Source organism: Triplophysa dalaica, chromosome 1, assembly GCF_015846415.1.
Source record: "Triplophysa dalaica isolate WHDGS20190420 chromosome 1, ASM1584641v1, whole genome shotgun sequence".
In the NCBI taxonomy this organism is placed as follows: domain Eukaryota; kingdom Metazoa; phylum Chordata; class Actinopteri; order Cypriniformes; family Nemacheilidae; genus Triplophysa; species Triplophysa dalaica.
The window spans coordinates 26,960,218-26,983,349 of record NC_079542.1 but is presented as its reverse complement, the minus strand read 5'-3'; the positions used below and the strand labels follow the sequence as shown (position 1 = coordinate 26,983,349).

Here is a 23,132-nt window from a genome sequence, read left to right as displayed (position 1 = left end):
TCCCTGTCTCCACGAGTCTTTACGAAGATCGTGGAGGCCGCCCTTTCTCCTCTCCGGGAGAAGGGTGTGCGAATACTCAACTATCTCGACGACTGGCTTATCTTGGCGCACTCGCGAGATCTGTTGTGTACGCAGAGGGACCTGGTGCTCCGGCACCTAGATCGATTGGGCTTTCAGGTCAACCGAGAAAAGAGCAAACTCTCCCCAGTCCAGAGCATCCTCTTTCTCGGTATGGAACTCAACTCTGTCACCATGACGGCGCAGCTGTCCGCAGCACGCGCCCAGTCAATGTTGAACTGCCTGGAACACTTCAGGCAGTCGGCGGTCCCCCTGAAACAATTTCAGAGGCTCCTGGGACACATGGCGTCTTCCGCGGGGGTAATACCCCTCGGATTGATGCACATGCGACCGCTTCAGCATTGGCTACAGAGTCGAGTTCCGAGGACGGCGTGGCACACCGGCAACAGGCGTATGGTGGTAACTCCTGTCTGCCGACGCACTCTAAACCCATGGCCTTCGATGACCTTTCTCCGAGCGGGAGTTCCCCTCGGGCAGATTACGAGGCACGTTGTGGTGACAACAGATGCCTCGCTGCAGGGACGCAGTAGCGGGGCGCTGGACGGGCCCCCGGCTGCGCTGGCATATCAATTGCCTAGAGTTGTGGGCGGTGCTGCTTGCACTGAGAAGGCTCCGGCCTCTGGTGCAGGGCCAGCACGTACTGGTCCGCCTGGACAGTACGGCAGCCGTAGCGTATATCAATCGCCAGGGTGGCGTACACTCTCGGCAGCTAACACAACTTGCCCGACGCCTCCTCCTCTGGAGTCAGCAGGTGATCCGCTCCCTGCGGGCCACACACATCCCAGGCGTACTAAACGAGACAGCCGACGCGCTCTCTCGCCAGTACACGCCCTGCGGAGAGTGGCGACTCCACCCCCGCGCAGTTCAGCTCATTTGGGTACAGTTCGGCCAGGCACAGATAGACCTCTTTGCCTCCCGAGACAACACCCATTGTCCGCTTTGGTATGCCCTGCCCAAGGCTCCCCTCGGCACGGATGCCCTTGCGCACAGCTGGCCGCGGGACAAGCGGAAGTACGCCTTCCCCCCAGTGAGCCTCCTTGCACACACACTGTGCAAGGTCAGGGAAGAGGAGCAACAAGTGTTAATGGTTGCGCCGTACTGGCCCAACCGCACTTGGTTCTCAGAGCTGATGCTCTTGACAACAGCTCCCCCCTGGCCCATTCCCCTAACAGAGGACCTGCTCTCTCAGGGGATGGGCACGTTATGGCATCCCAGACCAGACCTCTGGAACCTCCATGTCTGGTCTCTGGACGGGACGAGGAGATCCTGAGCAGGTTACACCCCGCTGTGGCTGAAACCATTGCACAGGCCAGAGCGCCATCCACTAGGCGGTTATACGCTTAAAAATGGCGCCTCTTCTCATCCTGGTGTCTCTCCCAAGGAGCAGACCCACAGAGATGCTCGATCGGTATCGTGTTGTCCTTCCTACAAGAGAAATTGGAGACTAACATCTCCCCTTCCACGCTGAAAGTGTATGTAGCCGTAATTGCCTCTCATCACGATTCAGTAGATGGAAGGTCTCTAGGACAACACGACCTGATCACCAGGTTCCTAAGGGGCGCGAGAAGGCGGAACCCGCCTCGTCTCCGCTCCGTACCCTCTTGGGACCTTAACGTGGTCCTGGGGGGCCTATCCAGGCCTCCCTTCGAGCCACTTGAAGCTTCCGATCTTCCTCACCTGACGAGTAAGACGGCCCTTCTGTTGGCGCTCGCCTCCTTCAAGAGGGTAGGGGACCTCCAAGCATTCTCTGTGTCCCCGGATTGCCTTGAATTCGGGCCTGGTAACTCTCACGTTGTCCTGAGACCCAGGCTCGGATACGTGCCCAAAGTTCCCACTACTCCCTTTCGGGACCAAGTGGTGAACTTGCAGGCGCTCCCCATCGGGGAGGAAGACCCAACCCGGTCCGTGTTGTGTCCAGTACGCGCACTGCGCCTCTACTTAGACCGCACACAGAGCTTCCGCAGCTCTGACCAGCTCTTTGTCTGTTTTGGAGGACAGCAGAAGGGGAAGGCTGTCTCCAAGAAGAGATTATCGCACTGGATCGTGGATGCCGTTACGACGGCATACCGATCACAGAATCTCCCATGCCCATTGTCGGTTACGGCTCACTCCACACGGGGTCTGGCCTCCTCATGGGCATTGGCCAGAGGTGCGTCTCTAGCAGACATTTGTAGGGCTGCGGGTTGGGCTACGCCCACCACCTTCGCAAGGTTTTACAATCTTCTCGTAAACCCGGTGTCAGCCCACGTCCTACGTGGCGACATGTAGGACTGGCATCCGGGAGGGCGTATGCCTGCGAAAGCACCATCCCACCCTCTAGCAGGTTGGGTCAGTGTGCTATATATACCTTTTCTTCTTAACCTATCACATGGCTAAGAAAATTGGTACCTCACCAGCCTCCCTTCTTACCCAGACTCTGGTTAAGAACAGGCATTCCATCCATCACTAAGCAAAGCACCCTCTGCGGATTGGTTGGGCAGAGCAACCTTTCCCTTAGGCCGGGATACCATATGACCTATCACAGATAGTTCTTACCGGCCTGGTGCTGTCAGACGCAGCAACACCCCCACCGTGGGTTGTTCCGTCTGCTATACTCTCATGACTATGGTTCCCACACATGGTAACCCATGAACTTCCCCAGGTGGACCTCCACCTCGCGGTTAACTACCCAGTCCGCACATTCCATGCGTTCTCCTCCAAGGACGAGACCATACTTTTATCCACCATATTCCTCCCCACGGGTAGGAGGTGGCCTCTGTAGCGCTTCTCTGATTAAGAGTCGCGCTTACCCGGTGTAAACTGACCCGGACAGCCTCTCGCCTATAGAGAGCTAAGGCCCCGTCCGTGAAAGTTAGAAAGGACAGAAAGGGAACGTCTTGGTTACATATGTAACCTCAGTTCCCTGATGGAGGGAACGAGACGCTGTAACCACTGCTGTAGACGATAGAACTAGTAGCTACATTGCTAGAATTTCCTGCCTTATCAAGCGGTGAGCTCGCCTGTTGAATGTCTCATAATAACTTGACTTTCTCATACGCGTTTTCATAATGGACACATTCAGTATTTTGATTATTGTCTTTTTTGTCACGATATCTTCATACAATTGTTCAGAAATGGTCGTTTTGTGAGACCACTGTTCAGTAACTGTAGAGCACAATCACAAACGCGATACATCCACATGAAATACACTACTGTGCTACTTTCGTGCTGGAGATTGTGCACAAATATAAATAAACATTGGCAAAGTGGAGATCTTAACCTTGGTTTCTAATTTATCCGGATGCTGCAGTTTGGGCTGTGACAGATCCCCTTTATCCCCTTTGGCGAGTTGCCAACACTGAAGATGATGCGCTTGGCGTGGCTGTCGGAGGTGGGGCCGCAAGATTTTTTTAAAATTTTCTTAAGAAATGCACCAATTGTATGACTGAATTTTGAACGCGATACGGTTAAAGGGAAAGCAACCACAAAAGCAGCTTGGAGACGTTAAGCAGGAGAACAAGTGGGTATACGCTAATATAGATCTTTAGAAGTCGTAATACGCAAACAGCCATGTGTAAAAAGTAAGCATACGGCGTATGCGTGCGTATGGCCCCGAGTCGACTACACCACTGTACTACATGCTAATTGTGATGCTAAACTCATGTTGACGTCGTTCACTATGTGTAAAACAAATTTAAATTCCATTTAACCCGATTAATTGTCTTACGTTAAAACTATGGTCATTTAACTGAGGTAAATTGAAATTCAACACTATTTGAAAAAATCAAAACTATAAAAATGAATAAATCAACCAATATTTCTGATATATTCCTGATTGAGTTCTTTACTAACACAAAAAAGGGCACATACATATACATATTTAGATTAGAATTCACTTAAAATCAAGCCACTTCTTTTAGGACTACAGACCCAAGATAAAGACAAGTTATTTTACATTTCAGAAAAATAAAATAAAATAAAGCAATGGTAGTTTCATAAACAGAAACAGACAAGAATAAAGTTGAATTATTTTATTGTTATCTTAGAATTTGTGAGAGTACAAAAATGAAAAAGGTTGATTAAGTGATTAAGTTTAGTTATATTTTATTATTTATACTTATTTTCAGTCACAGTGTTCTTCAATTTAAGAAGTTATTTGGGCAAGAGAAGATTCTGTAATTTAATGCAGGTTGTAAAACTGTATTTAGGGAAATTGTAATGTTCAATAATTTATGTAATGATAATAAAAAAATATGAAAAATGTGTATTGAAGAAAAGTTAATGGTTTAACTTGGTTTAAAACTGTTTTGTAACAACATTCCTTAGTCCCTTATTGGACAATTCTCCCGGAAAAGCACGTGGCATGGCCACAGGAGAGCAGGAGAAGGAGCATGCACAGACGTCACATTCACTTGTATTTACTGCATTTGGGTGATGAATGTTATACAAACGCTGGATATAACACTGGATTTGGAGATTGTTTGAAACTGATATATGGAGCCGTCCCAGCGCTAAAAGATGGTGGACATGAACCGAATGCGGCGAGTGAAACTGATGTCTGTGTTTTGTTGACAATGGGTGCGCACATGCTTTGGTTCAGCCTACCCCTCCCCCCCGCATGCGGCGTATGTTTTCGGAAACAATCGTACAGCTGTATCTATCTTTTATAAATGTGATCAAACCAAATACTCTTCGAAGATACGAAGTATGCAATACTACTCTAAAAGGACTCAAGATTAATATGAGATTGGCAGAAATCTTGTGTGTTACACCCGCTTTAAGGAAGAACTCATTGCAATCTCCATTACATATGCATCACAATGATTAGTAAATTTTTTACAGATTAGACCTTGTTATTGAGAATTTAAACCGTATTCTTTGCTGGTGGGGACTTTAGGTTGGAAGGAGAACTTGGCTCTGCATATTTGACCCAAAAACAGACGGCTGTTTTGATGCACGTGACACACAGAAGCTAAAAGAGTTCCTCCAGGAAAAATATGAGAGAAAGAAATGGTGAGCGCACCTTGAAATTTCACATCATACATTCAGACATCCATCCTCTGACTGCTTCTGTTTTTTCTTAGGTCAAAGCATGTTATAAGTAGTGTCTGTTTTCCAGGCATTTCTCTAAAAGCAAGATTCGCAGGGATGCAGAGGCTCCATGGGGTCCGGGTGTTCAGGCTGTTCCTGCTTCACATGGTCCCGCTCAAAATCAGCCTCCATCTGGACATTCTCATATTCCCACAATCCGGCCCACTCGAACACTGGTGAGAAAAGATAGAAACAATTATATGATGAAAAAAGTACATGTATGTTATTTAAAATTTTATTCTGGGTAAAGTTAATTTTTTATACAGTAACATTTCTGTAAACCTTACTATTGATGTATTGACAATACTATAAATAGAAAAATAAAAGAAACATATTCCCACAGTCCCAGTCTCAACTATCAGTATGGGACAGAGCTCCTGCTGTGTCTCCAGCTGATAACCGTACTGAAGGGTTCACTACCAGACCCACCCGCTCTCAAAGCTTCAGAGACCCTCCCATTAAAGGTAGAGTATCACTTTATCACTTGCTATCAACCGTTCTGCTCCTAAATTCTAACCTCAATCTTTTCTTCCTCTGCTCACTTCTCTAGCTACTTCTTTTCTCCACTTCCCTTTTTTGCATTAATTTTTTTTCTCATGTCCTCTACACCTGTGTACTGTACAGTGAGTCATAATTAAGAGTTTTTTTCCCTTTTAATTCTTGCTTTACTCTCTTTCTTAGACACCTTGTTGAGTGGAATGGAGAGACAGAGACCAGGGACCATTTCTTCAGGAGTTGGACCCCAGTGTCATCTCTCCTCCTTTCCTGCCCTTCCACGTCCTTCAGGTAAACAGAGAAACACATATGAACACACATTCATTTAAATCACTTTACGTCACATGTGTTCTGTCACCATCACAAAGTTCACGAGTTCACCTACACAGATAATAGAGTAGTTTGAGGGTATGCGTATTTGGCGTGCTGTCGGGGAGAGGGCTCCGAGCTCGTTCATTCTTCCGAGCTCAGAGCACTCCCCCCTGTCCGGGGTGAGGGCTCCGAATCCGGCATTAGCCTGAACCCGGAACACTCCCCCCCCCCCTTTGTGTCCTGCTGGAGACGAGGGGCTCCAGGTGAGGAGCCGGGGTGGTGGTGGGATGCTTGAGACTGAAGAGAGAGTGAAGGTAAGACGTCTTGACTATTTATAGAGACACTCTCTCTCTCTCTCTTTGAAGTGATAGGTTGATTGTTGAGATTGCTGACAGCCGACCAGCCGAGTTAATTATCTGCTCCTGCTCCTCCCGAACTTAGTTTAGTAAAACACCATTTCACGAGTTCACCTACACAGATAATAGAGTAGTTTGAGGGTATGCGTATTTGGCGTGCTGTCGGGGAGAGGGCTCCGAGCTCGTTCATTCTTCCGAGCTCAGAGCACTCCCCCCTGTCCGGGGTGAGGGCTCCGAATCCGGCATTAGCCTGAACCCGGAACACTCCCCCCCAAGAGATGCAACCGATGCAAGACAGCAGCCGCATATGCACACCCCCCAAAAACGAGGCTGGTATTGGCTGCTGGTGACCAGGCCTTGCTTGGTATGAAAGCCGATATTGTGGAGTCTTGAAGAGACTTCAGGTGTTACTGAAGCGGGGAATTTGAGGTTTCCTGGAGAAAGATGCCGGCTGATCGGAGGGATGAAAGAAGCAAGGGATGTAGATTGAGGCATGGGCCCTTGGGGAGCGGTCTCTGCTGCGATGTAAGAGAGTGATGTCTGCTGCTACGGGACATTGATGGAGGCGCGGGCCCTGTGGGCTCTGAGTGAAATATGTCTGCTGCTGCAGAAATAGATGTATGCACGGGGCCTTGTGAGGTCGCTGCTGTGATGCTGGCCTCTCAGGGAGTGATGTCTGCTGCTGTAGGACGTAGCTGAAAGCACGGGCCCTTGTGGGTGGTCGCTGCTGCGATGCTGTCCTCTAAGTTAATGGTGATTGCTGCTGAAGGGCGTAGATGAGGCACGGACCCTTGTGGGGCGGTCGCTGCTGCGATGCTGGCCTCTAGGGGAGTGGTGTCTGCTGCTGTGGAACGTAGATGGAGGCACGGGCCCTGGTGGGGCGATTTCTGCCGCGATGCGGGCCTCTGAGTGGATGATGTCTAATGCTGTAGACCATGGATGGAGGCACGGGCCCTTGTGGGCGACCGCTGCTGCGAAGCTGCCCTCTAAAGGAGTTGTGCCTGCTGTAGGACGTAGATGGAGGCACTGGCCCTTGTGGGCGGTCGCTGCTGCGATGCTGGCCTCTGTGTGTAGGATGCCTGCTGCTGCAGCACGTAGATGGAGGCACAGGCCCTGGTGGGGCGATTGCTGCCGCGATTCTGGCCTCGAAGTGAATGATGCCTGTTGCTGCTGAACATAGATGGAGGCACGGGCCTTTGTGGGGCGATTGCTGCCGCGATGCGGGCCTCTGAGTGGATGATGTCTAATGCTGTAGACCATGGATGGAGGCACGGGCCCTTGTGGGCGGTCGCTTCTGCGATGCTGGCCTCTGTGTGTAGGATGCCTGCTGCTGCAGAAACATAGATGGAGGCACGGGCCCTTGAGGGGCGTTCGCTGCTGCGATGCTGGCCTATGTGTTTGTAGGATGTCTGCTGCTGCAAGACATTGATGAAGGCACGGGCCCTTATGGGGCGGTCGCTTACTGTGGTGCTGGCCTCTATGTGTATGATGTATGCTGCTGCAGAAAAGATGGATGGAGGCGCGGGCCCTTGAGGGGCAGTCGCTGCTGCGATGCTGGCCTCTGTGTGTAAGATGTCTGCTGCTGCAAGACATTGATGAAGGCGCGGGCCCTTATGGGGCGGTCGCTTGCTGCGATGCTGGCCTCTATGTAATTGGTGATTGCTGCTGAAGGAAGTAGATAAAGGCACGGGCCCTTGAGGGGCGGTCGCTTCTGCGATGCTGGCCTCTGTGTGTAGGATGCCTGCTTCTGCAGAAACATGGATGGAGGCACGGGCCCTTGAGGGGCGGTCGCTGCTGTGATGCTGGCCTATGTGTGTGTAGGATGTCCGCTTGCTGCAAGACATTGATGAAGGCACGGGCCCTTATGGGGCGGTCGCTAGCTGCGATGCTGGCCTCTATGTGAATGATGTATGCTGCTGCCGAAAAATGGATGGAGGCGCGGGCCCTTGAGGGGCGGTCGCTGCTGTGATGCTGGCCTATGTGTGTGTAGGATGTCCGCTTGCTGCAAGACATTGATGAAGGCACGGGCCCTTATGGGGCGGTCGCTAGCTGCGATGCTGGCCTCTATGTGAATGATGTATGCCGCTGCAGAAACATGGATGGAGGCGCGGGCCCTTGAGGGGCGGTCGCATGCTGCGATGCTGTCCTCTATGTAATTGGTGATTGCTGCTGAAGGAAGTAGATGAAGGCGCGGGCCGTTGAGGGGCGGTCGCTTCTGCGATTATGGCCTCTTTGTGTAGGATGCCTGCTTCTGCAGAAACATGGATGGAGGCACGGGCCCTTGAGGGGAGGTCGCTGCTGTGATGCTGGCCTATGTGTGTGTAGGATGTCCGCTTGCTGCAAGACATTGATGAAGGCACGGGCCCTTATGGGGCGGTCGCTAGCTGCGATGCTGGCCTCTATGTGAATGATGTATGCCGCTGCAGAAACATGGATGGAGGCGCGGGCCCTTGAGGGGCGGTCGCATGCTGCGATGCTGTCCTCTATGTAATTGGTGATTGCTGCTGAAGGAAGTAGATGAAGGCGCGGGCCGTTGAGGGGCGGTCGCTTCTGCGATTATGGCCTCTTTGTGTAGGATGCCTGCTTCTGCAGAAACATGGATGGAGGCACGGGCCCTTGAGGGGCGGTCGCTGCTGTGAAGCTGGCCTATGTGTGTGTAGGATGTCCGCTTGCTGCAAGACATTGATGAAGGCACGGGCCCTTATGGGGCGGTCGCTAGCTGCGATGCTGGCCTCTATGTGAATGAAGTGTGCTGCTGCAGAAACAAGGATGGAGGCGCGGGCCCTTGAGGGGCGGTCGCTGCTGTGATGCTGGCCTATGTGTGTGTAGGATGTCCGCTTGCTGCAAGACATTGATGAAGGCACGGGCCCTTATGGGGCGGTCGCTAGCTGCGATGCTGGCCTCTATGTGAATGATGTATGCTGCTGCAGAAACATGGATGGAGGCGCGGGCCCTTGAGGGGCGGTCGCTGCTGCGATGCCTGCGGAAAATAGATGAAGGCACGGGCCCTTATGGGGCGGTCGCTTGCTGCGATGCTGGCCTTTAAGGGAGTGAAGTCTGCTGCAGAACGTGGATGGAGATACGGGCCGGTGTGGGGTGGATGCTGCCGCTATGCTGTGGTAGGTTGATGCTAGATGATCTGGGAGATTAGTGTCCGATGGGCTTCTTTGATGAGCGAGCGGTCCGTCCGAATGTAGCTTTTGAAAGCCTCTGAGGTCCAGCGACCGAGAGCTTGGATTTGCGGCTGGGAGAGACCTTTCTGGGCGGCTGTGGTAGCTGCGCCGATGCGAAAGGAATGACTCGAGAAATGTTCTTCGGGTATGCTGGATTGGCGCAATACTGATTTAAGATGCTTTTGGAACCAGAAACGTGAGGCTGGACGACCGGAGTCATCTATGAAGAGAGGTTCCGATGGTAATTTTGTCTGTGATCTCCTGAACTGTAGGTAGGCCAGGAGGGTTTGGTACGGCTGGATGGGGGATTGAAGATTGAATATGAAGATGAAATGGCCTCTTTTGAATTGATCCGTCTTACTTTGCTTGATGTGGAAGGAGATTGTTTCTGCGTCGAGCACTGCCAAGTCGGAGATGGTGGGGTGGACCGAAGGGTTGAAGCTAGATGTAGTTGTCATTTCGGAGCATCTGAGAAATCCAAAAAAAGCCAGAGTGAACATGGCGTCGAGTGTGCGGGTGGTGTGCGTGGAGTGGTAACCTCTGCGGAGGGTAGAAATGCATTTGGTTAATATATCCAAAGTTATGGGTTGTCTTTTGTCCGGGGAGGCGGGTTGAGCTCTTTGAATTCCTTTGATGAGCATGGAGGTTTGAGGACTGGATATAGCTGTGCAGGTTGAGTTAAAAATAAGTTTGTGGAAGAATTGAATTCCGCTTAGGTACCCTTTAATTGCTGGGACCATTTGCGAGGCCGGTCTTGCGCTGTTTACATTGCCTGTGCCTGAGACCTGAGGGAAGGCGGAGAAGTCGTAAACCTGCGCCTGTGACGTCAGTGGAGGGAGCCTCGCACTGGAAAACGAAGGCGGGGCCGCAGGCCATTGGCTGGAAAAAGGATTGGAGGAGAGAGCGAGGATGTGTGGGTGAGCTGGGGCCGCTTGCGGAGCCATGCTCGCGCTGCCAGGGCGGCTCGTCGGTTCTGGCCTCCGGGGCGCGGCCCAAGCTTGCAGAGGGAACGCTCCGGCGGTTTTCGGACCTGAGGCCGCTCCTCGTTGGAGTCTGACCCGGCCGTAGATACGGGGAATCGCGAACCTGCCTCGGCTTTCCTGTTGCCCTCGTCTGGGTGACATTTGGCGTATTCCGGGAATCCGGCTGGAGGGAGGAGTACATACCATATAGTTCGGCTTTGTTCAATCGCCGTGAAAAATGGACGTTTGCTTTGAGTAGCGCTTGTCGTAATCCTACGACCGTCCACATCTCGATAGGCGGGAGGTCGGGAAGGATGGAAGCATATGAGGAAGCTGGGGACGTCGGTGCCAGCCTGGAAGGCGGCGGTGACTGTGTGCCACTGCGTCTAGGGGTAGAGGAGGAAGCGCGGGAAAGCCGACGGCCTCTTGGAGTAGCCGCGGGTTTTTGTGATTTTTCCCTGCGTGCGCTGCTGGGCTGGCCGTCGCTTGTGGACGCCGAAGGACCTAGATCTTCGATGGAGTTGTCCATTTGGGCTGTTTCGTTCTCTGACATTTCTGTAATTGGATATACCAATGCTTGAGACTGAAGAGAGAGTGAAGGTAAGACGTCTTGACTATTTATAGAGACACTCTCTCTCTCTCTCTTTGAAGTGATAGGTTGATTGTTGAGATTGCTGACAGCCGACCAGCCGAGTTAATTATCTGCTCCTGCTCCTGCTCCTCCCGAACTTAGTTTAGTAAAACACCATAAAGTGTGAGATCGCATTGAAAATCTTAAATGTGTATTTTTTAAACATGTTAATTTGTTAGAATGGTGTCCTTCAGATCAGGCCACATGTAATAGATTGATCGTATAAATATTATTTGGGAATCAAACCCAAGATAGCTTTTTTTGCTCAAACTTGTCAGCAAAGTAAGAACTAAGAGTGATTACTAAGACATTTTGATGTAAAGAACTAAAAAACTAACAATTTACCAATATTGCAAAATTTTGTATTATTGCAAAAACACTTGAAAGGGTAGCATTCATCCAGGTGTCATCCTAACTATCCCAGAACAAACTATTGGATGAAAAGGAGCCTGGCTTCAAAACAAACCACTTCACTGAGTCTGCACTGCTATCAGTCACAGAAGCACTGCGGCTAGCAAAGGCGGAATCTAAATCCTTGGTCCTGATTCTGCTAGACCTATCGGCACCATTTGACACTGTCAGTCACCATATACTGCTAGAAACCCTGTCATCTCTAGGAATCTCAGGCTGTCCTCTCCGCTGGTTCAAATCCTACATCTCCGGCAGATCCTTCAGAGTGTCATGGAGCAAGTCATGTAGAGGCTCGCTGTCCACTGCTCACCACATGATCACTGGGATCCCTCAGGGATCGGTGCTTGGACTTCTTCATGTGTTGCATCCTTGGGACCCATCATACGGACACATGGCTTCTCGTATAACTGCTATGCTGACGACACCCAGATTTACATCTCGTTTCATCCAGACGATACCACTGTAGCAGCTCGCATTGCAGCCTGCCTAGAGGACATCTCAGCTTGGATGAAAGAGCATCACCTACAGCTCAACTTTGCCAAGACAGAACTACTTGTGTTTTTCCGGTGCACCCCGCTATGAAACACTATCACCATCCAACTTGGCAATACCACAATCATTCCTTCCAAAACAGCCAGGAACCTCAGAGTCATATTTGATTAAACAGCTGTCCTTTAATGATCACATTGCAAAGACAACGAGGTCATGCAGATATGCCTTTTTCAACATTAGAAAGGTTAGACCCTATCTCCCTGTGCATGCGGCACAACTCCTTATCCAGGCCCTGGTAATCTCAAGGTTGGACTACTGCAATGCTCTCCTTGCTTGTCTTCCTGCAAAGGCTATCAAACCGCTCCAGCTGGTTCAGAACGCAGCAGCACGACTCATCTTCCAACAGTCCAAAAGGGCTCATGTGACACCCCTTTTCAGCTCTCTCCGCTGGCTACCGGTTGAAGCCTGTATCAGATTCAAGTCACTAATGCTTGCCTACAGGTCTATCACTGGATTTGCACCGGCCCTAAAGCCCATCAAGATCCCTGCGTTCAGCAAACCAGCGGCGTCTTGTACTGCCTTCTTATAAGGCCAGGAAATCGCTTTCCTGCTCATTCACATTCACAACTCTTTCCTGGTGGAACATTCTTCCTAACTTGGTCCGGTCAACCACATCTCTCACAACATTCAGAAAACGACTTAAAACCCATCTCTTCTGTGAATACTTGACAGACAAAAAAAAACTAACCCTCTCTCTTTCTCTCAACAGGTAGTGGTCTAGTTTTGTTAAAACCAGTAACTTTGTATTGGCACCTATTGCATTATTCCTCGTGTATGAAATATTGCTTATTGCTCCTTAAACTCTTTGTAAGTCGCTTTGGATAAAATCGTCTGCTAAATGACTAAATGTAAATGTATTATGCTAAACATAAGTAGGGGTCCAAAATTATAATGTTTTTGGCAGAAGAATTGGACATCTAGGTTTTTTTTGCCTTGTGCCATACGTTTCCTTTTAATTTGAGATCCTTGCAGTCGAAACCTAATGGTTATAGACTTGGACTTGTAACCCAAACGTTGCTGGTTCGAGCCTCAGTACCAGCAGGTATTGTAGGTGGGGGGAGTGAATGATCAGCACTCTCCTCCACCTTCAATACCATGGCTGAGGTGAGATCCTTGGCAGCGATCCCCCCAGCAATGGCTGCTCACTGTTCTAGGTGTGTGTTCACCGTGTGTGCACTTGGATGGGTTAAATGCAGAGCTCAAATTTAGTATAGAACACAATACTTGGCCTCACTTTCACTTTCATATACTTTATTCCACAGCAAGCACCACTTTCAAAAACAGCTTCACTTTAGGTAAGTTTTATGTCATTTTAAGTTGTGCTTTGCAAAAACTACAGATATTCAGACCACCTAACTGTAATGTTGAGTAAACTGGCCATGAAATGCAAAAGAAAAAAATGCACATCCATTAGTGTGCAATTATACTAGGTTTATGTGTTCAAAGAGAAAGAAGTGAAAAGGTAGAGAGGCTTAAATCCCATTTTATACAATGCAAATTCAACCCCCATGGAATGCTGTTTATATTGACCTAAATATGCACCATTCACATGTCAGCAGCGTGTGGCCAAAGTATCATGTAAGCCAGTGGGCCTAAAGTAAAAAACAGGCATAAAAAGATAAATTTTCTGTTTCAATAAAATAGAGTATATTTTTATATACAAATATTTTAGCTCCGCTTTAGCCAGTTAAGTCAAAAGCCATACATCACAGATCTTCCAGGTTTATGTGAAAGAATGTGGGAAACTGATGCATGTTTTACTATTTGCATGCATCTGCATGCATTCAGAGTAAATTTGTTGATAGCCTCCAGACTCATCTCTCTGGTTTAGGTCGCACTTTGTCTACTGGGGCGGGCGCTCCATTCAGATCCTTCCCTAAATCACTTAGTTTGGATTTTGGAGGTCTAAGCCACATCCATAACACGCTAAGTACTGCTGCTCCGCCCACTGCAACTCAGGATAAGTACGCAGCCTTATCACAGCTTGACAAGGTGTTATCAGACAACACTCCTGTCCCAGGTAAGACTCTTACAGTGAGGGAAATAATTATTTGATCCCCTGCTGATTTTGTAAGTTTGCCTGCTTACAAAGAAATGAAGGGTCTATCATTTTTATGGTGGGTTTATTTTAACTGATAGAGACAGAATATTAAAAAAGCTGTGATTTTTTTTTTAATATAAAAATTATAAATAGATTTGCATTTCAGTCAGTGAAATAAGTATTTGATCTCCGAGCAAAACATAACTGTAGTAGAGTAGGCGGGGCGAGACTGTGGTTCGAGTCCGGTGAGTAATTGTGAATTAGCGCCAGCTGTGCGCACACCGGCCTCGAATCACATAGGAGCTGGGAGAATATAAAAGGAACGAGCGACCGGACCGTCGAAGAGAGAGGACCGGGCCCGAACTTATGTTATGTTTGTATTTATATTATGTTTTGTTCGCCGGCGGTCGTCCGTGAGGGGCCGCCGGCTGTTATATTACTTTATTAAATGTTTAAATGTTTGCCGGTTCCCGCCTCCTTCCTTCCATTTTATTGAGATTTGTTACAATAACTTTGAATTTGGTGGAGAAACCCTTGTTGGCAAGCACAGAGGTAAAACATTTCTGATAGTTGGTCACCAGGTTTACACATGTGTCAGGATACATTTTAGTCTACTCCTCTGTAAATGTTTAAGGTTTCTTGGCTGTCGCTCAGCAAATTGGAGTTTCAATTTCCCTCACAGATTTTCTATACGACTACGGTCTAGAGACTGGCTAGGACATTTAGTATGCCTCTTTGGTTGTCTTGGCAATATGTTTTAGGTGTTTGTCATTTAATAGGCACATCCACGACCCATCTCCAGTGATCTAATTAAAGGGAGGAGGTTCTCAACCTAGTTTTACGGTACACTGGCCTGTCCCTCAGCCCCTCAATGCGGTGAAGTCATCCTTTGGCCGTAGCAGAGAAAAAGCCCTAAAGCATAATGTTTCCAACACTGTGCTTCTCTGTAGGGATGGAGTTCTTGGGGTCATAGTCAACATTTCTCTCCCTCCAAACACAGGAGTCAATATTGGTCTCACAGCAGTGCCTGCACTTTCGCCAAAGCCTTTTCTGAATAATTTTGATGTTCATTGTTAGAATTCTTTGGCTGGAGTACCTTGCGGGTGCTTCAGGATTTCAATATACAGTATATAGCATAGCATAGCATAGCATTGCATAACGTGTTATCAATGGTCTGCTTGCTAACTGTGGTCCCAACTTACTTGAAATCATTAAAAGGCTTCTTCCGTGTAGTTCTGGGCTGATCTTTAACCTTTCCCATGGTCATTTTTTCTCCATTGGGGAAATCTTGTAGGGAGCTCCAGAACAAGGGCATTTGATAGTTATTTTATATTTCTTCTATTTCCAACTAATCAAAACCAACAGTAGTCTCCTTCTCACCACGCTTCTGTCTGTAGCCTATTCAAGGTTAGCGCATGTCTACAATCTTGTCCCTGACATCCTTTAAAACCTATTTGGTCTTGACCATGTTGGTGGAGAGGTTGAATGCAAAAAATACAGATTCTGTTGGCAGGCATCTTTTAAATACATAACAAACTGATTAAGGAGTCCTTTCTTAAAGTGACAGGACTAATCTGTGGTCCATATAGGCACATAACCAATCTATTGAGCCAGAATTCTTGCTAGTTGGAAGGGGATCAACTACTTATTTCACTGACTGAAATGGAAATCAAGTTATAACCTTTATATAACATTTTCCCCCCTGATTTCATTTGTATGTTCTGTCTTTATCAGTTAAAATAAACCTACTATAAAAATGATAGACCCTCCATTTCTTTGTAAGCAGCCACACTTAAAAAATCAGCAATAATTATTTTTCCTCATGTATGTATATGATGAATGTTATCAATTTTCTTGGTGGAAGTCTATGTGCAGTATATGCTTTGAGATGATTTTGAGCCAAGGTTTTCTCCTACATTTGTTGAAGCTGTTTCAACAACTCCCTCTGATGGACCCCCTCAGTATAGCACCCTTTTTGGTAGCCGGCTGTCTTCAAGTTCCACCCCTGCAAGGTGAAGGTTTTACCACAGTATAAATAAACATGTTAACATGTTGACTGATATCTTCATAGTCAATTTCTGTGTACTGGTATATGCCCATGTAATATTTATTGTCCTCTTATTTTCAGTTCCCCAGGAGTTCCAGAGGCCACCTCTGGATCACAAACATTTGCAAGTAAGCAGTTAAAAAATACTTGTTAGGTTTTAGTTCCCCACACAAATAAATATAACCTATGGCATGCAAGGCCATGGGGAGAAGAGGACAAACATTGTTTGTCTGTTAGGTTATAAACAGACCCTAGACATACCTTCTTGCAGATACCTTGTCATACTTTTTTGGTCATAAGATGAAACCTAAACATATTTTGCTTGCAGCTGTTCTTGTTTTCTTTTTCTGTACCTAATATAAAGGGGTGCCTGTGTGAAAATAAACAAGTGAGAAAGCCAAAGCAAATACTCCCCTGTGTTGGTCTCTTGCTCCCAGAGCTCTCCTGAGAATATTCTCTCACAACATCCAACCTATTTATGAATTTGATCTGATTATTTGAGAACACCTTGAGTTCATAGGGAACCTAGAGGTACATAGAGTTCGAAAGGAACTGTGATCCAAACACAGAAAGAAACCTAGTGTCATGAGTCTGCCTTCATGTCATGTCTATTCTTGGTCTTGGGGCAGATTCATGACGAAGTCTTATGTTTTATGTGTGAGAGAGACGTGACCATATCGGCCTTCGATACTCTCTCTTTGGTGCTCGTCTTTGTTCCGGCCATCTCGTTCCTCGTTAGCTTTCCTTGAGTGTTTCATTACCCACACCTGCCCCTTGTTATTATCCTTTGTCTGTCTCCCTATATAATATCCTCATGTCTATTGTCCTGTGCTCGTTCCTTGTATGTACTTGTGTTGATGTGTGCCTTGCAAAATACTGTCTTTTACCTTGGAGATTACCTTGTGTTCCCAGTTCCTGTTTGTAGTGTGAGTTTATGCTTTGACCCTGTCTGTATGTTTTTGCCACTGTTTTGGGAAGTCTTTGTTTTGTAGTTTACTGCCTTAGTTTGTTTTTCCCCATTGAGTTTTTTGTTTGTTTAATATATTATTAAAGTCTCTTGTTAACCCCCTCACCACTGTCTGCCTGCAATTGGGTTCTTCCACCACAAAACCCTGACACCTAGAGTTTTTAAAGGAACTGTTGTGTACAATACTGTAGTTGATGTGTTTAGCCTAACCAGAATTGCAAACTCTGATTGTCTGCTGTTTTCAAACCATTAACTGAAAAAAATGGCTTCTATCAACCAATAACGATGATTGGCTATATATATATATCAGACGCGATTTCTTTAAGACTGCAAGGGAAGCTCAGCTTCCCCTATAATTGTCAAAAAATGAATGGTCAAATATATGTACTATTATGTTAACATTTTATTGACTAAAAATGTGTTAAGCACGTTCATCTCGAACGAAAACAATTTTGTTCAGAATCAGCTACTTAGGTCGGCTGACTCGATTTCCTTCTCATTCATTCCCGTAGTGTACAGTGCATTACTCTGTTGAAGCCCAGTGTCCATTGACTTCAATGGGGCTGCTTTAAACAGTTTTTTTCAGTGCTTAAACAAGATGGTCATTGGATAATGCTGCGATTATGTCCCGCCCACGGACGCTCAGCGTCTCTGGGATGAATGGAGGAGTGGGCTGGCCTGGACCCCAAACGTCTGCGTGATGATTGGAGGGTCTGTCATCTCTTTTTAATCCCCTTTTATGTCCTAAAACGCTCGTTTTTTGGGGTCGACAGCTTATAAAAACGTATTTCTTGTTTTGTTTTTTTTAGCTTGTTTGCTATACACATTGTCACATATCAGCTTTTAGACATTTTTTTTTTGCTATAAATCATAAATGACAAGGAGGCGGCAGCTTCTCGCAATGCAAAGAGACGGTTGGTGTGGGCGTGGTCTTCAGATTATGACGCGTATTACTCTGTGTCTCCATTTCCAACTCAGTCCCTTCGCGGATTTTTATATGTGTAGTCGAAAGACAAACTGCTGCAACCTTCATCGTATATTTCACACCACATTCATTGTTTCAGTTTAACATAATTCCCACATTTCCTCCCCTTGAGTTAAATATATATATATTTACATTAGATCGTTTGTTCATTAATTAAAGTCACTGGAAAAGACGCCTGGTTGGTACGACAGGGTTATAGAGCATTTTCTTGAAAAGGAACGTAGGGCAGAATTTACATACAAATAAATGGCAATTTTTATGATTTAGGCCGAAAATGAGCTTCCCCTCTTTAAAAGATCAGCAGACGCCACTGATATATATATATATATATATATATATATATATATATATATAATGAGAATGACTATATATTGGTTAATTTTGAATAGAAATTATTATGTGTATTATTACTGTGCTGAAATAGGGGGGTTATAACACCTAGTCCTATTGAGCAAGTCTGAACAATCTGGTTAAAACCAGTGACTGAAGTGACGGGGCAGTTTACAATCAGTGAAAAACACAAGAGAAAAAATTTGAAGTCGATTAACTTGCAGAGTTGCCTCCATTGTGGGTGACACTTTACTCTCTGGAGTTGTATACGTTGCTGTAGGAGATTCGGCTTTACAACAGGACTGACTTGAAGGTGTTTCTCATTTGCTTTACTGTGGTTCACATAGCTTACCAGCTTGTTTCAATATCAAATGCAAGCAAAATAACTGACCAAAGGTACACCAGACATTTTACGTATCCGTAGCATTTTGTGCACGCCTAAATAATGAACCGACTCAAATCACTGTTAACTCAACTTTATTTATAAAGTTTTTTTTACAATTGTCATTGTAACAAAGCAGCTTTACATGAGACATATTGACTATAAGCAAAAAAATTGCATTTATACCTGTAAAAACAAGAAAAAGGTAAAATCACAGAAGACAGACATACCCACATACAAACGCTCCACACATACAATATGCAATCATACTAACGCACATAGACATAGACACATACACTCATACACACTGACACGAAAGGACACACAGACACGTACGCACAATGAAAGCACACATTTAAGATAAAGGAGAGAGAAACACGGTCAAATATTAAACCGACTATAAATTCCTATATCCAATATTTATGTAAAACTTTAAAATTCTAATACTCCAATCGAGAAAAAAAACTCTTCTTTATGCAGCTCTATCATTTTAGCTCTTGTCAGGTCGCCGCATCCCATTCTCTGCTCTACCATCAGGTCTAGGCATGAACTGCATCCTGCTAACTGTGGTAACCTTGAAACAATGAGACAAGACTGGCTGAGAGTAGAGTACTGTTCTGCACTCTTTGATGCAACAAGTACATCAGTTGTTGTTGAAAGTGTTCTGGTTCTGGTTGATCTAACTAATGTAGCCTTAATCCTCAGAGGATTTATATTACGGAAGTGTAGTGTATGCAAGATTAAAAAGATGCGTCTGTAGTCTAGATTTAAATTGACAGAGTGTGTCTGTTAATTGAGGAGAATCTTACCACTTTTGTGTATTCATACTCTGATGAATACCTGGCAACGGACTGGCGCCGTTTTTAAGTAGGGGTAAGTGTGGGGAACTAGCGTATGACAGTCAGTCTACAGTACAATGAGGGACGCGGGAGCTCAGCTCAACCAAAGAGGAAAATATAACGGTATTAGACATTGCATCCAAATTATGTTTTTACCAATGTTTCGTACTACGGTGCATGTCACGTTGCATGATGTAAGAAATCACGTGTAAGTGTACGACGGTTGATTCTTCCGGCTGCCAAATATCACGTTTGAGCAGCGCTATACGCAGTCGAGAACAACTAAAGCATTGACATGCCTGTACACATTATAAATACGAAATAAGCATGGTTAAATTATTGCATAAGAAAGTTTTTGCTTGTTTTACCAAGAGAAAAAAAGTTTCTCGTCCATTTCCCTGCGTGGCCTGCACACATGGGATCTTTTTTAAAGGGACACTCTTCCCAAAAATAAAAATTCTGTTATGGATTTCACACCCTCTTGTTGTTCCAAACCTGTTTAAATATCTTTGTTCGGTTGAACACAAAGATATTTGGTAGAATGTAAGCAACTAAAAATTCTTCGTCATTATTGACTACCATAGCAGAAAAGATTATAATGGTAGTCAATAGTGACCTAGAATTGTTTGCTTCCTAAATCCCAAAACATATTTTGAGTTCAACAGAACAAAACATATTGGACAAATTATTTTAGTTAAAGTAACTCAAAAGTAATACAGGAGTCATGAAACGTATTACAATTCTGCAAACCGTAATATTGTTTGGATTACTTTTAAATAACAGTAACAAGTAATCTTTAATCTATTACAGTTTGGAAGTAACTTGCACAACACTGGTCCTGACAGATGAGGACTAACGCCCATGGAGTTAAGAGTGTCTTTGAAAGTCATTCTTAAGACATCTGTATCGTTATCTACATGGATGTTAAAGTCACCAACGACAAGTAAATCTGGGGCCAGTACTAGTACTGATAAGGACCCACCAATTTCTTTAATAAAATCTGTTTCCTGCCCTGTATTTTGTTCAGGTTTAATTTGTTTAACGTTTATTAAATTACTTTCAAGAGGTAAGTGGTTGACATGTGCCTGTGTTCATTTAGACACAGACATAAGCCAATCATTAAAGGTATTGGTCAAAAAATTAACTTTGTGTCTGATTATGATTTATATTGTCGCAATCACATGTTGACGGACGTGAATATCTTGTTGGTTGGGCTGTACATACACTAGTCCTGGGTCATCTGGCGTCGCCACCACCTCACCAAGTGGTATGCTGTGCCTGTGTGCATCAACTACACCCGCAAGGCGAAAAGCAGTTCCAAAGGTACAGCGTCACCGTGTAGTGATGGAGGTTTGGCATCAAGAGGAAGTAGATGCACCAGAGCGGTCTCTGAAGCCCAGGAAGGCCGTTCGATGAGGTGGGAAGGGGTTGAACGATGCAAAATCACTTGGAGTGACCTGTGGAGTATGGAAACAAACAGGCTGAGTTTTATCACAAGAGCTACATATGATTTACTGCCCTCACCAACAAATCTTTGGTGCAGCGTGCCACCTATGTGCATCTCCAGCAAACTTTCAACATATTCTTGTGGGTTGTAAGAAGAGCTTGACCTAGGGGAGATACACATGGCGCCACAATCAAGTACTAAACTGTTTGGCTGCAGCAGTAGAGACCAAGAGAGTGGCAGCAAATTCCATCCCCCAAAATGCAACCCTTTATTTGGGAGGGGAGGAAAACAGGGGGCCAAGTCCTTAACCCCGGATTCAGGTCTGCTGAGTATAGCCAGGGATTGGGAAATGCGAGTTTTAAACCACAGACTTACTTTCCTATTGGAAATCGCAGTGACCAACCTGCGGCCAGACATGTTTCTGTGGTTTAGCTCCAGTAGGACAGTCCTCATAGTTGGGTTGACTTTGTCTTGGGAAGAGGCCACTAATGAAGCATTTGAAAGAAATAATCTCCGGTATTCCAACTTGACAGCGGAGGCTGAAGATCGGTGATGGACAGCCAAAGTGTTCCCGGTGGAAGTGGGCTGCAGGGGCTTTATTTGCAAATCCACTACGAGGCTGCCTAAGAAAGTGGGGATCAGAGGACAGGCCCAACGGACGGTAGTCAAAGAACTTGCCACCGTTGTTGAGAGAAGCAGCCACTGGCTGTGGTTGAAACGGAAGGACGCAATATGGGCTGCCAAATGACCACGTAATAAAATGGTGTTCTGTTTTGGAATGTTTTGCCATATGGAACCGGGGGCACTGAGCATGCATTAACGGCGCCAGTGGGGCGAGAACAGCCTTAGCAAACAGATTGGCACGCATGGTTGTGTTGATTTTGGAAAAGTGTTCTAATGTTATGTCATACGGGACCGGGGGCACTGAGCATGCATTAATAGTATGGGTAGTCGTGGCCTTATAGTTGGAGAGTCGGACTCAGGGCTAGAAGGTTGCCGGTTCGATTCTCAGAGGCCGGTAGGACTGAGGTGCCCTTGAGCTGAAATGATAGCTGCCCACTGCTCCGGGTGTATATGCGTTCACGACTTGCAGTGCGTGAGTTCCCTACTAACTGGACGGGTTAAATGCTTAGGTCACCATAGCTGATAAATAGGTCACTCTCAGAGGACTGGTCCAGTGGAGGACATTCAAGAATGGCTGTGGTCTAGGCGGATGGACACAGGCTGGGCTGCCTTAATAACTAATGTAGACATTTAGATCTGGAATTACTTTAACAGAATCTTTCTAAATCCTAATTTATTTTTACATTTATATAATATTTATTATTATTAACATATATTATATTAATTTTTTATCATTTATATGTATAGTTATATATTTTTACCATTATTCTCAACATTATTCATGCATTTGTAACTGCTGTGCGTCACCTCTGAGCAGCATGAACAAGACATTTAAAAAAACTGCAGTATGATGTCAAAGTCACCATGAAATCAGATAGGAAAATTCTATGTGTTTTACAAAGTGTTGCAGGGATTATTATAAATAATTTATCCGTGCTCACCATTATTATTAGTTTTATTCATTTGCACTTGAAATCTTTAGTCAACAACATTAAGCTCCTCTCCCCCTCTCAACAACAACTCTTCAACAAATGATGTCAGCAACAAAAAAGAGTTAGGATACTCTCTCTCCAATGGCCAGGCGTTTTTAGCCCTCCTTTCCAGGCCCAATTTACAACAAACCAATAAAAAAAGAAAGGGCAAAATAAAGCCCCACCCTACATTTTTTTCTAATTTCAGAAGCCGTTTAACTAAGATATACGTCACGATACGGAAAACAATCTATTTGTCTCAGCTCTGTGAGGAACATATATAAGATCTTACAGTTTGACCTCAGATATTCTCTGACCAAAGAAAGTCTGGAGGCTGGAAATTTCTGTAAATTCACAACAATTAAGTCAAAAGAGGACTAAAATCTAACATGCATTTGGTGCTAATGACAGGCATTCTGTGCAGTCAGACACATAACCACCTCTCCTTTTTTCTTCCTG

The 23,132-nt window shown here is 45.8% G+C and overlaps 1 protein-coding gene across 2 annotated transcripts in view; it reads left to right on the top strand.

Annotated features, from left to right (window-relative positions):
- agfg2 (ArfGAP with FG repeats 2) overlaps positions 1 to 23,132 on the top strand; it is a 36,496-nt gene that overhangs the window by 9,877 nt on the left and 3,487 nt on the right. The window contains exons 3-10 of one of the 2 annotated variants that reach the window (XM_056753761.1): positions 4,955 to 5,070; positions 5,177 to 5,324; positions 5,492 to 5,612; positions 5,830 to 5,934; positions 13,303 to 13,335; positions 13,872 to 14,060; positions 16,009 to 16,093; positions 16,210 to 16,256. In XM_056753761.1, coding sequence (XP_056609739.1) covers positions 4,955 to 5,070; positions 5,177 to 5,324; positions 5,492 to 5,612; positions 5,830 to 5,934; positions 13,303 to 13,335; positions 13,872 to 14,060; positions 16,009 to 16,093; positions 16,210 to 16,256 — 844 coding nt within the window. The remainder of the gene's footprint in view (positions 1 to 4,954; positions 5,071 to 5,176; positions 5,325 to 5,491; positions 5,613 to 5,829; positions 5,935 to 13,302; positions 13,336 to 13,871; positions 14,061 to 16,008; positions 16,094 to 16,209; positions 16,257 to 23,132) is intronic. The other variant, XM_056753770.1, reaches the window with a different exon arrangement.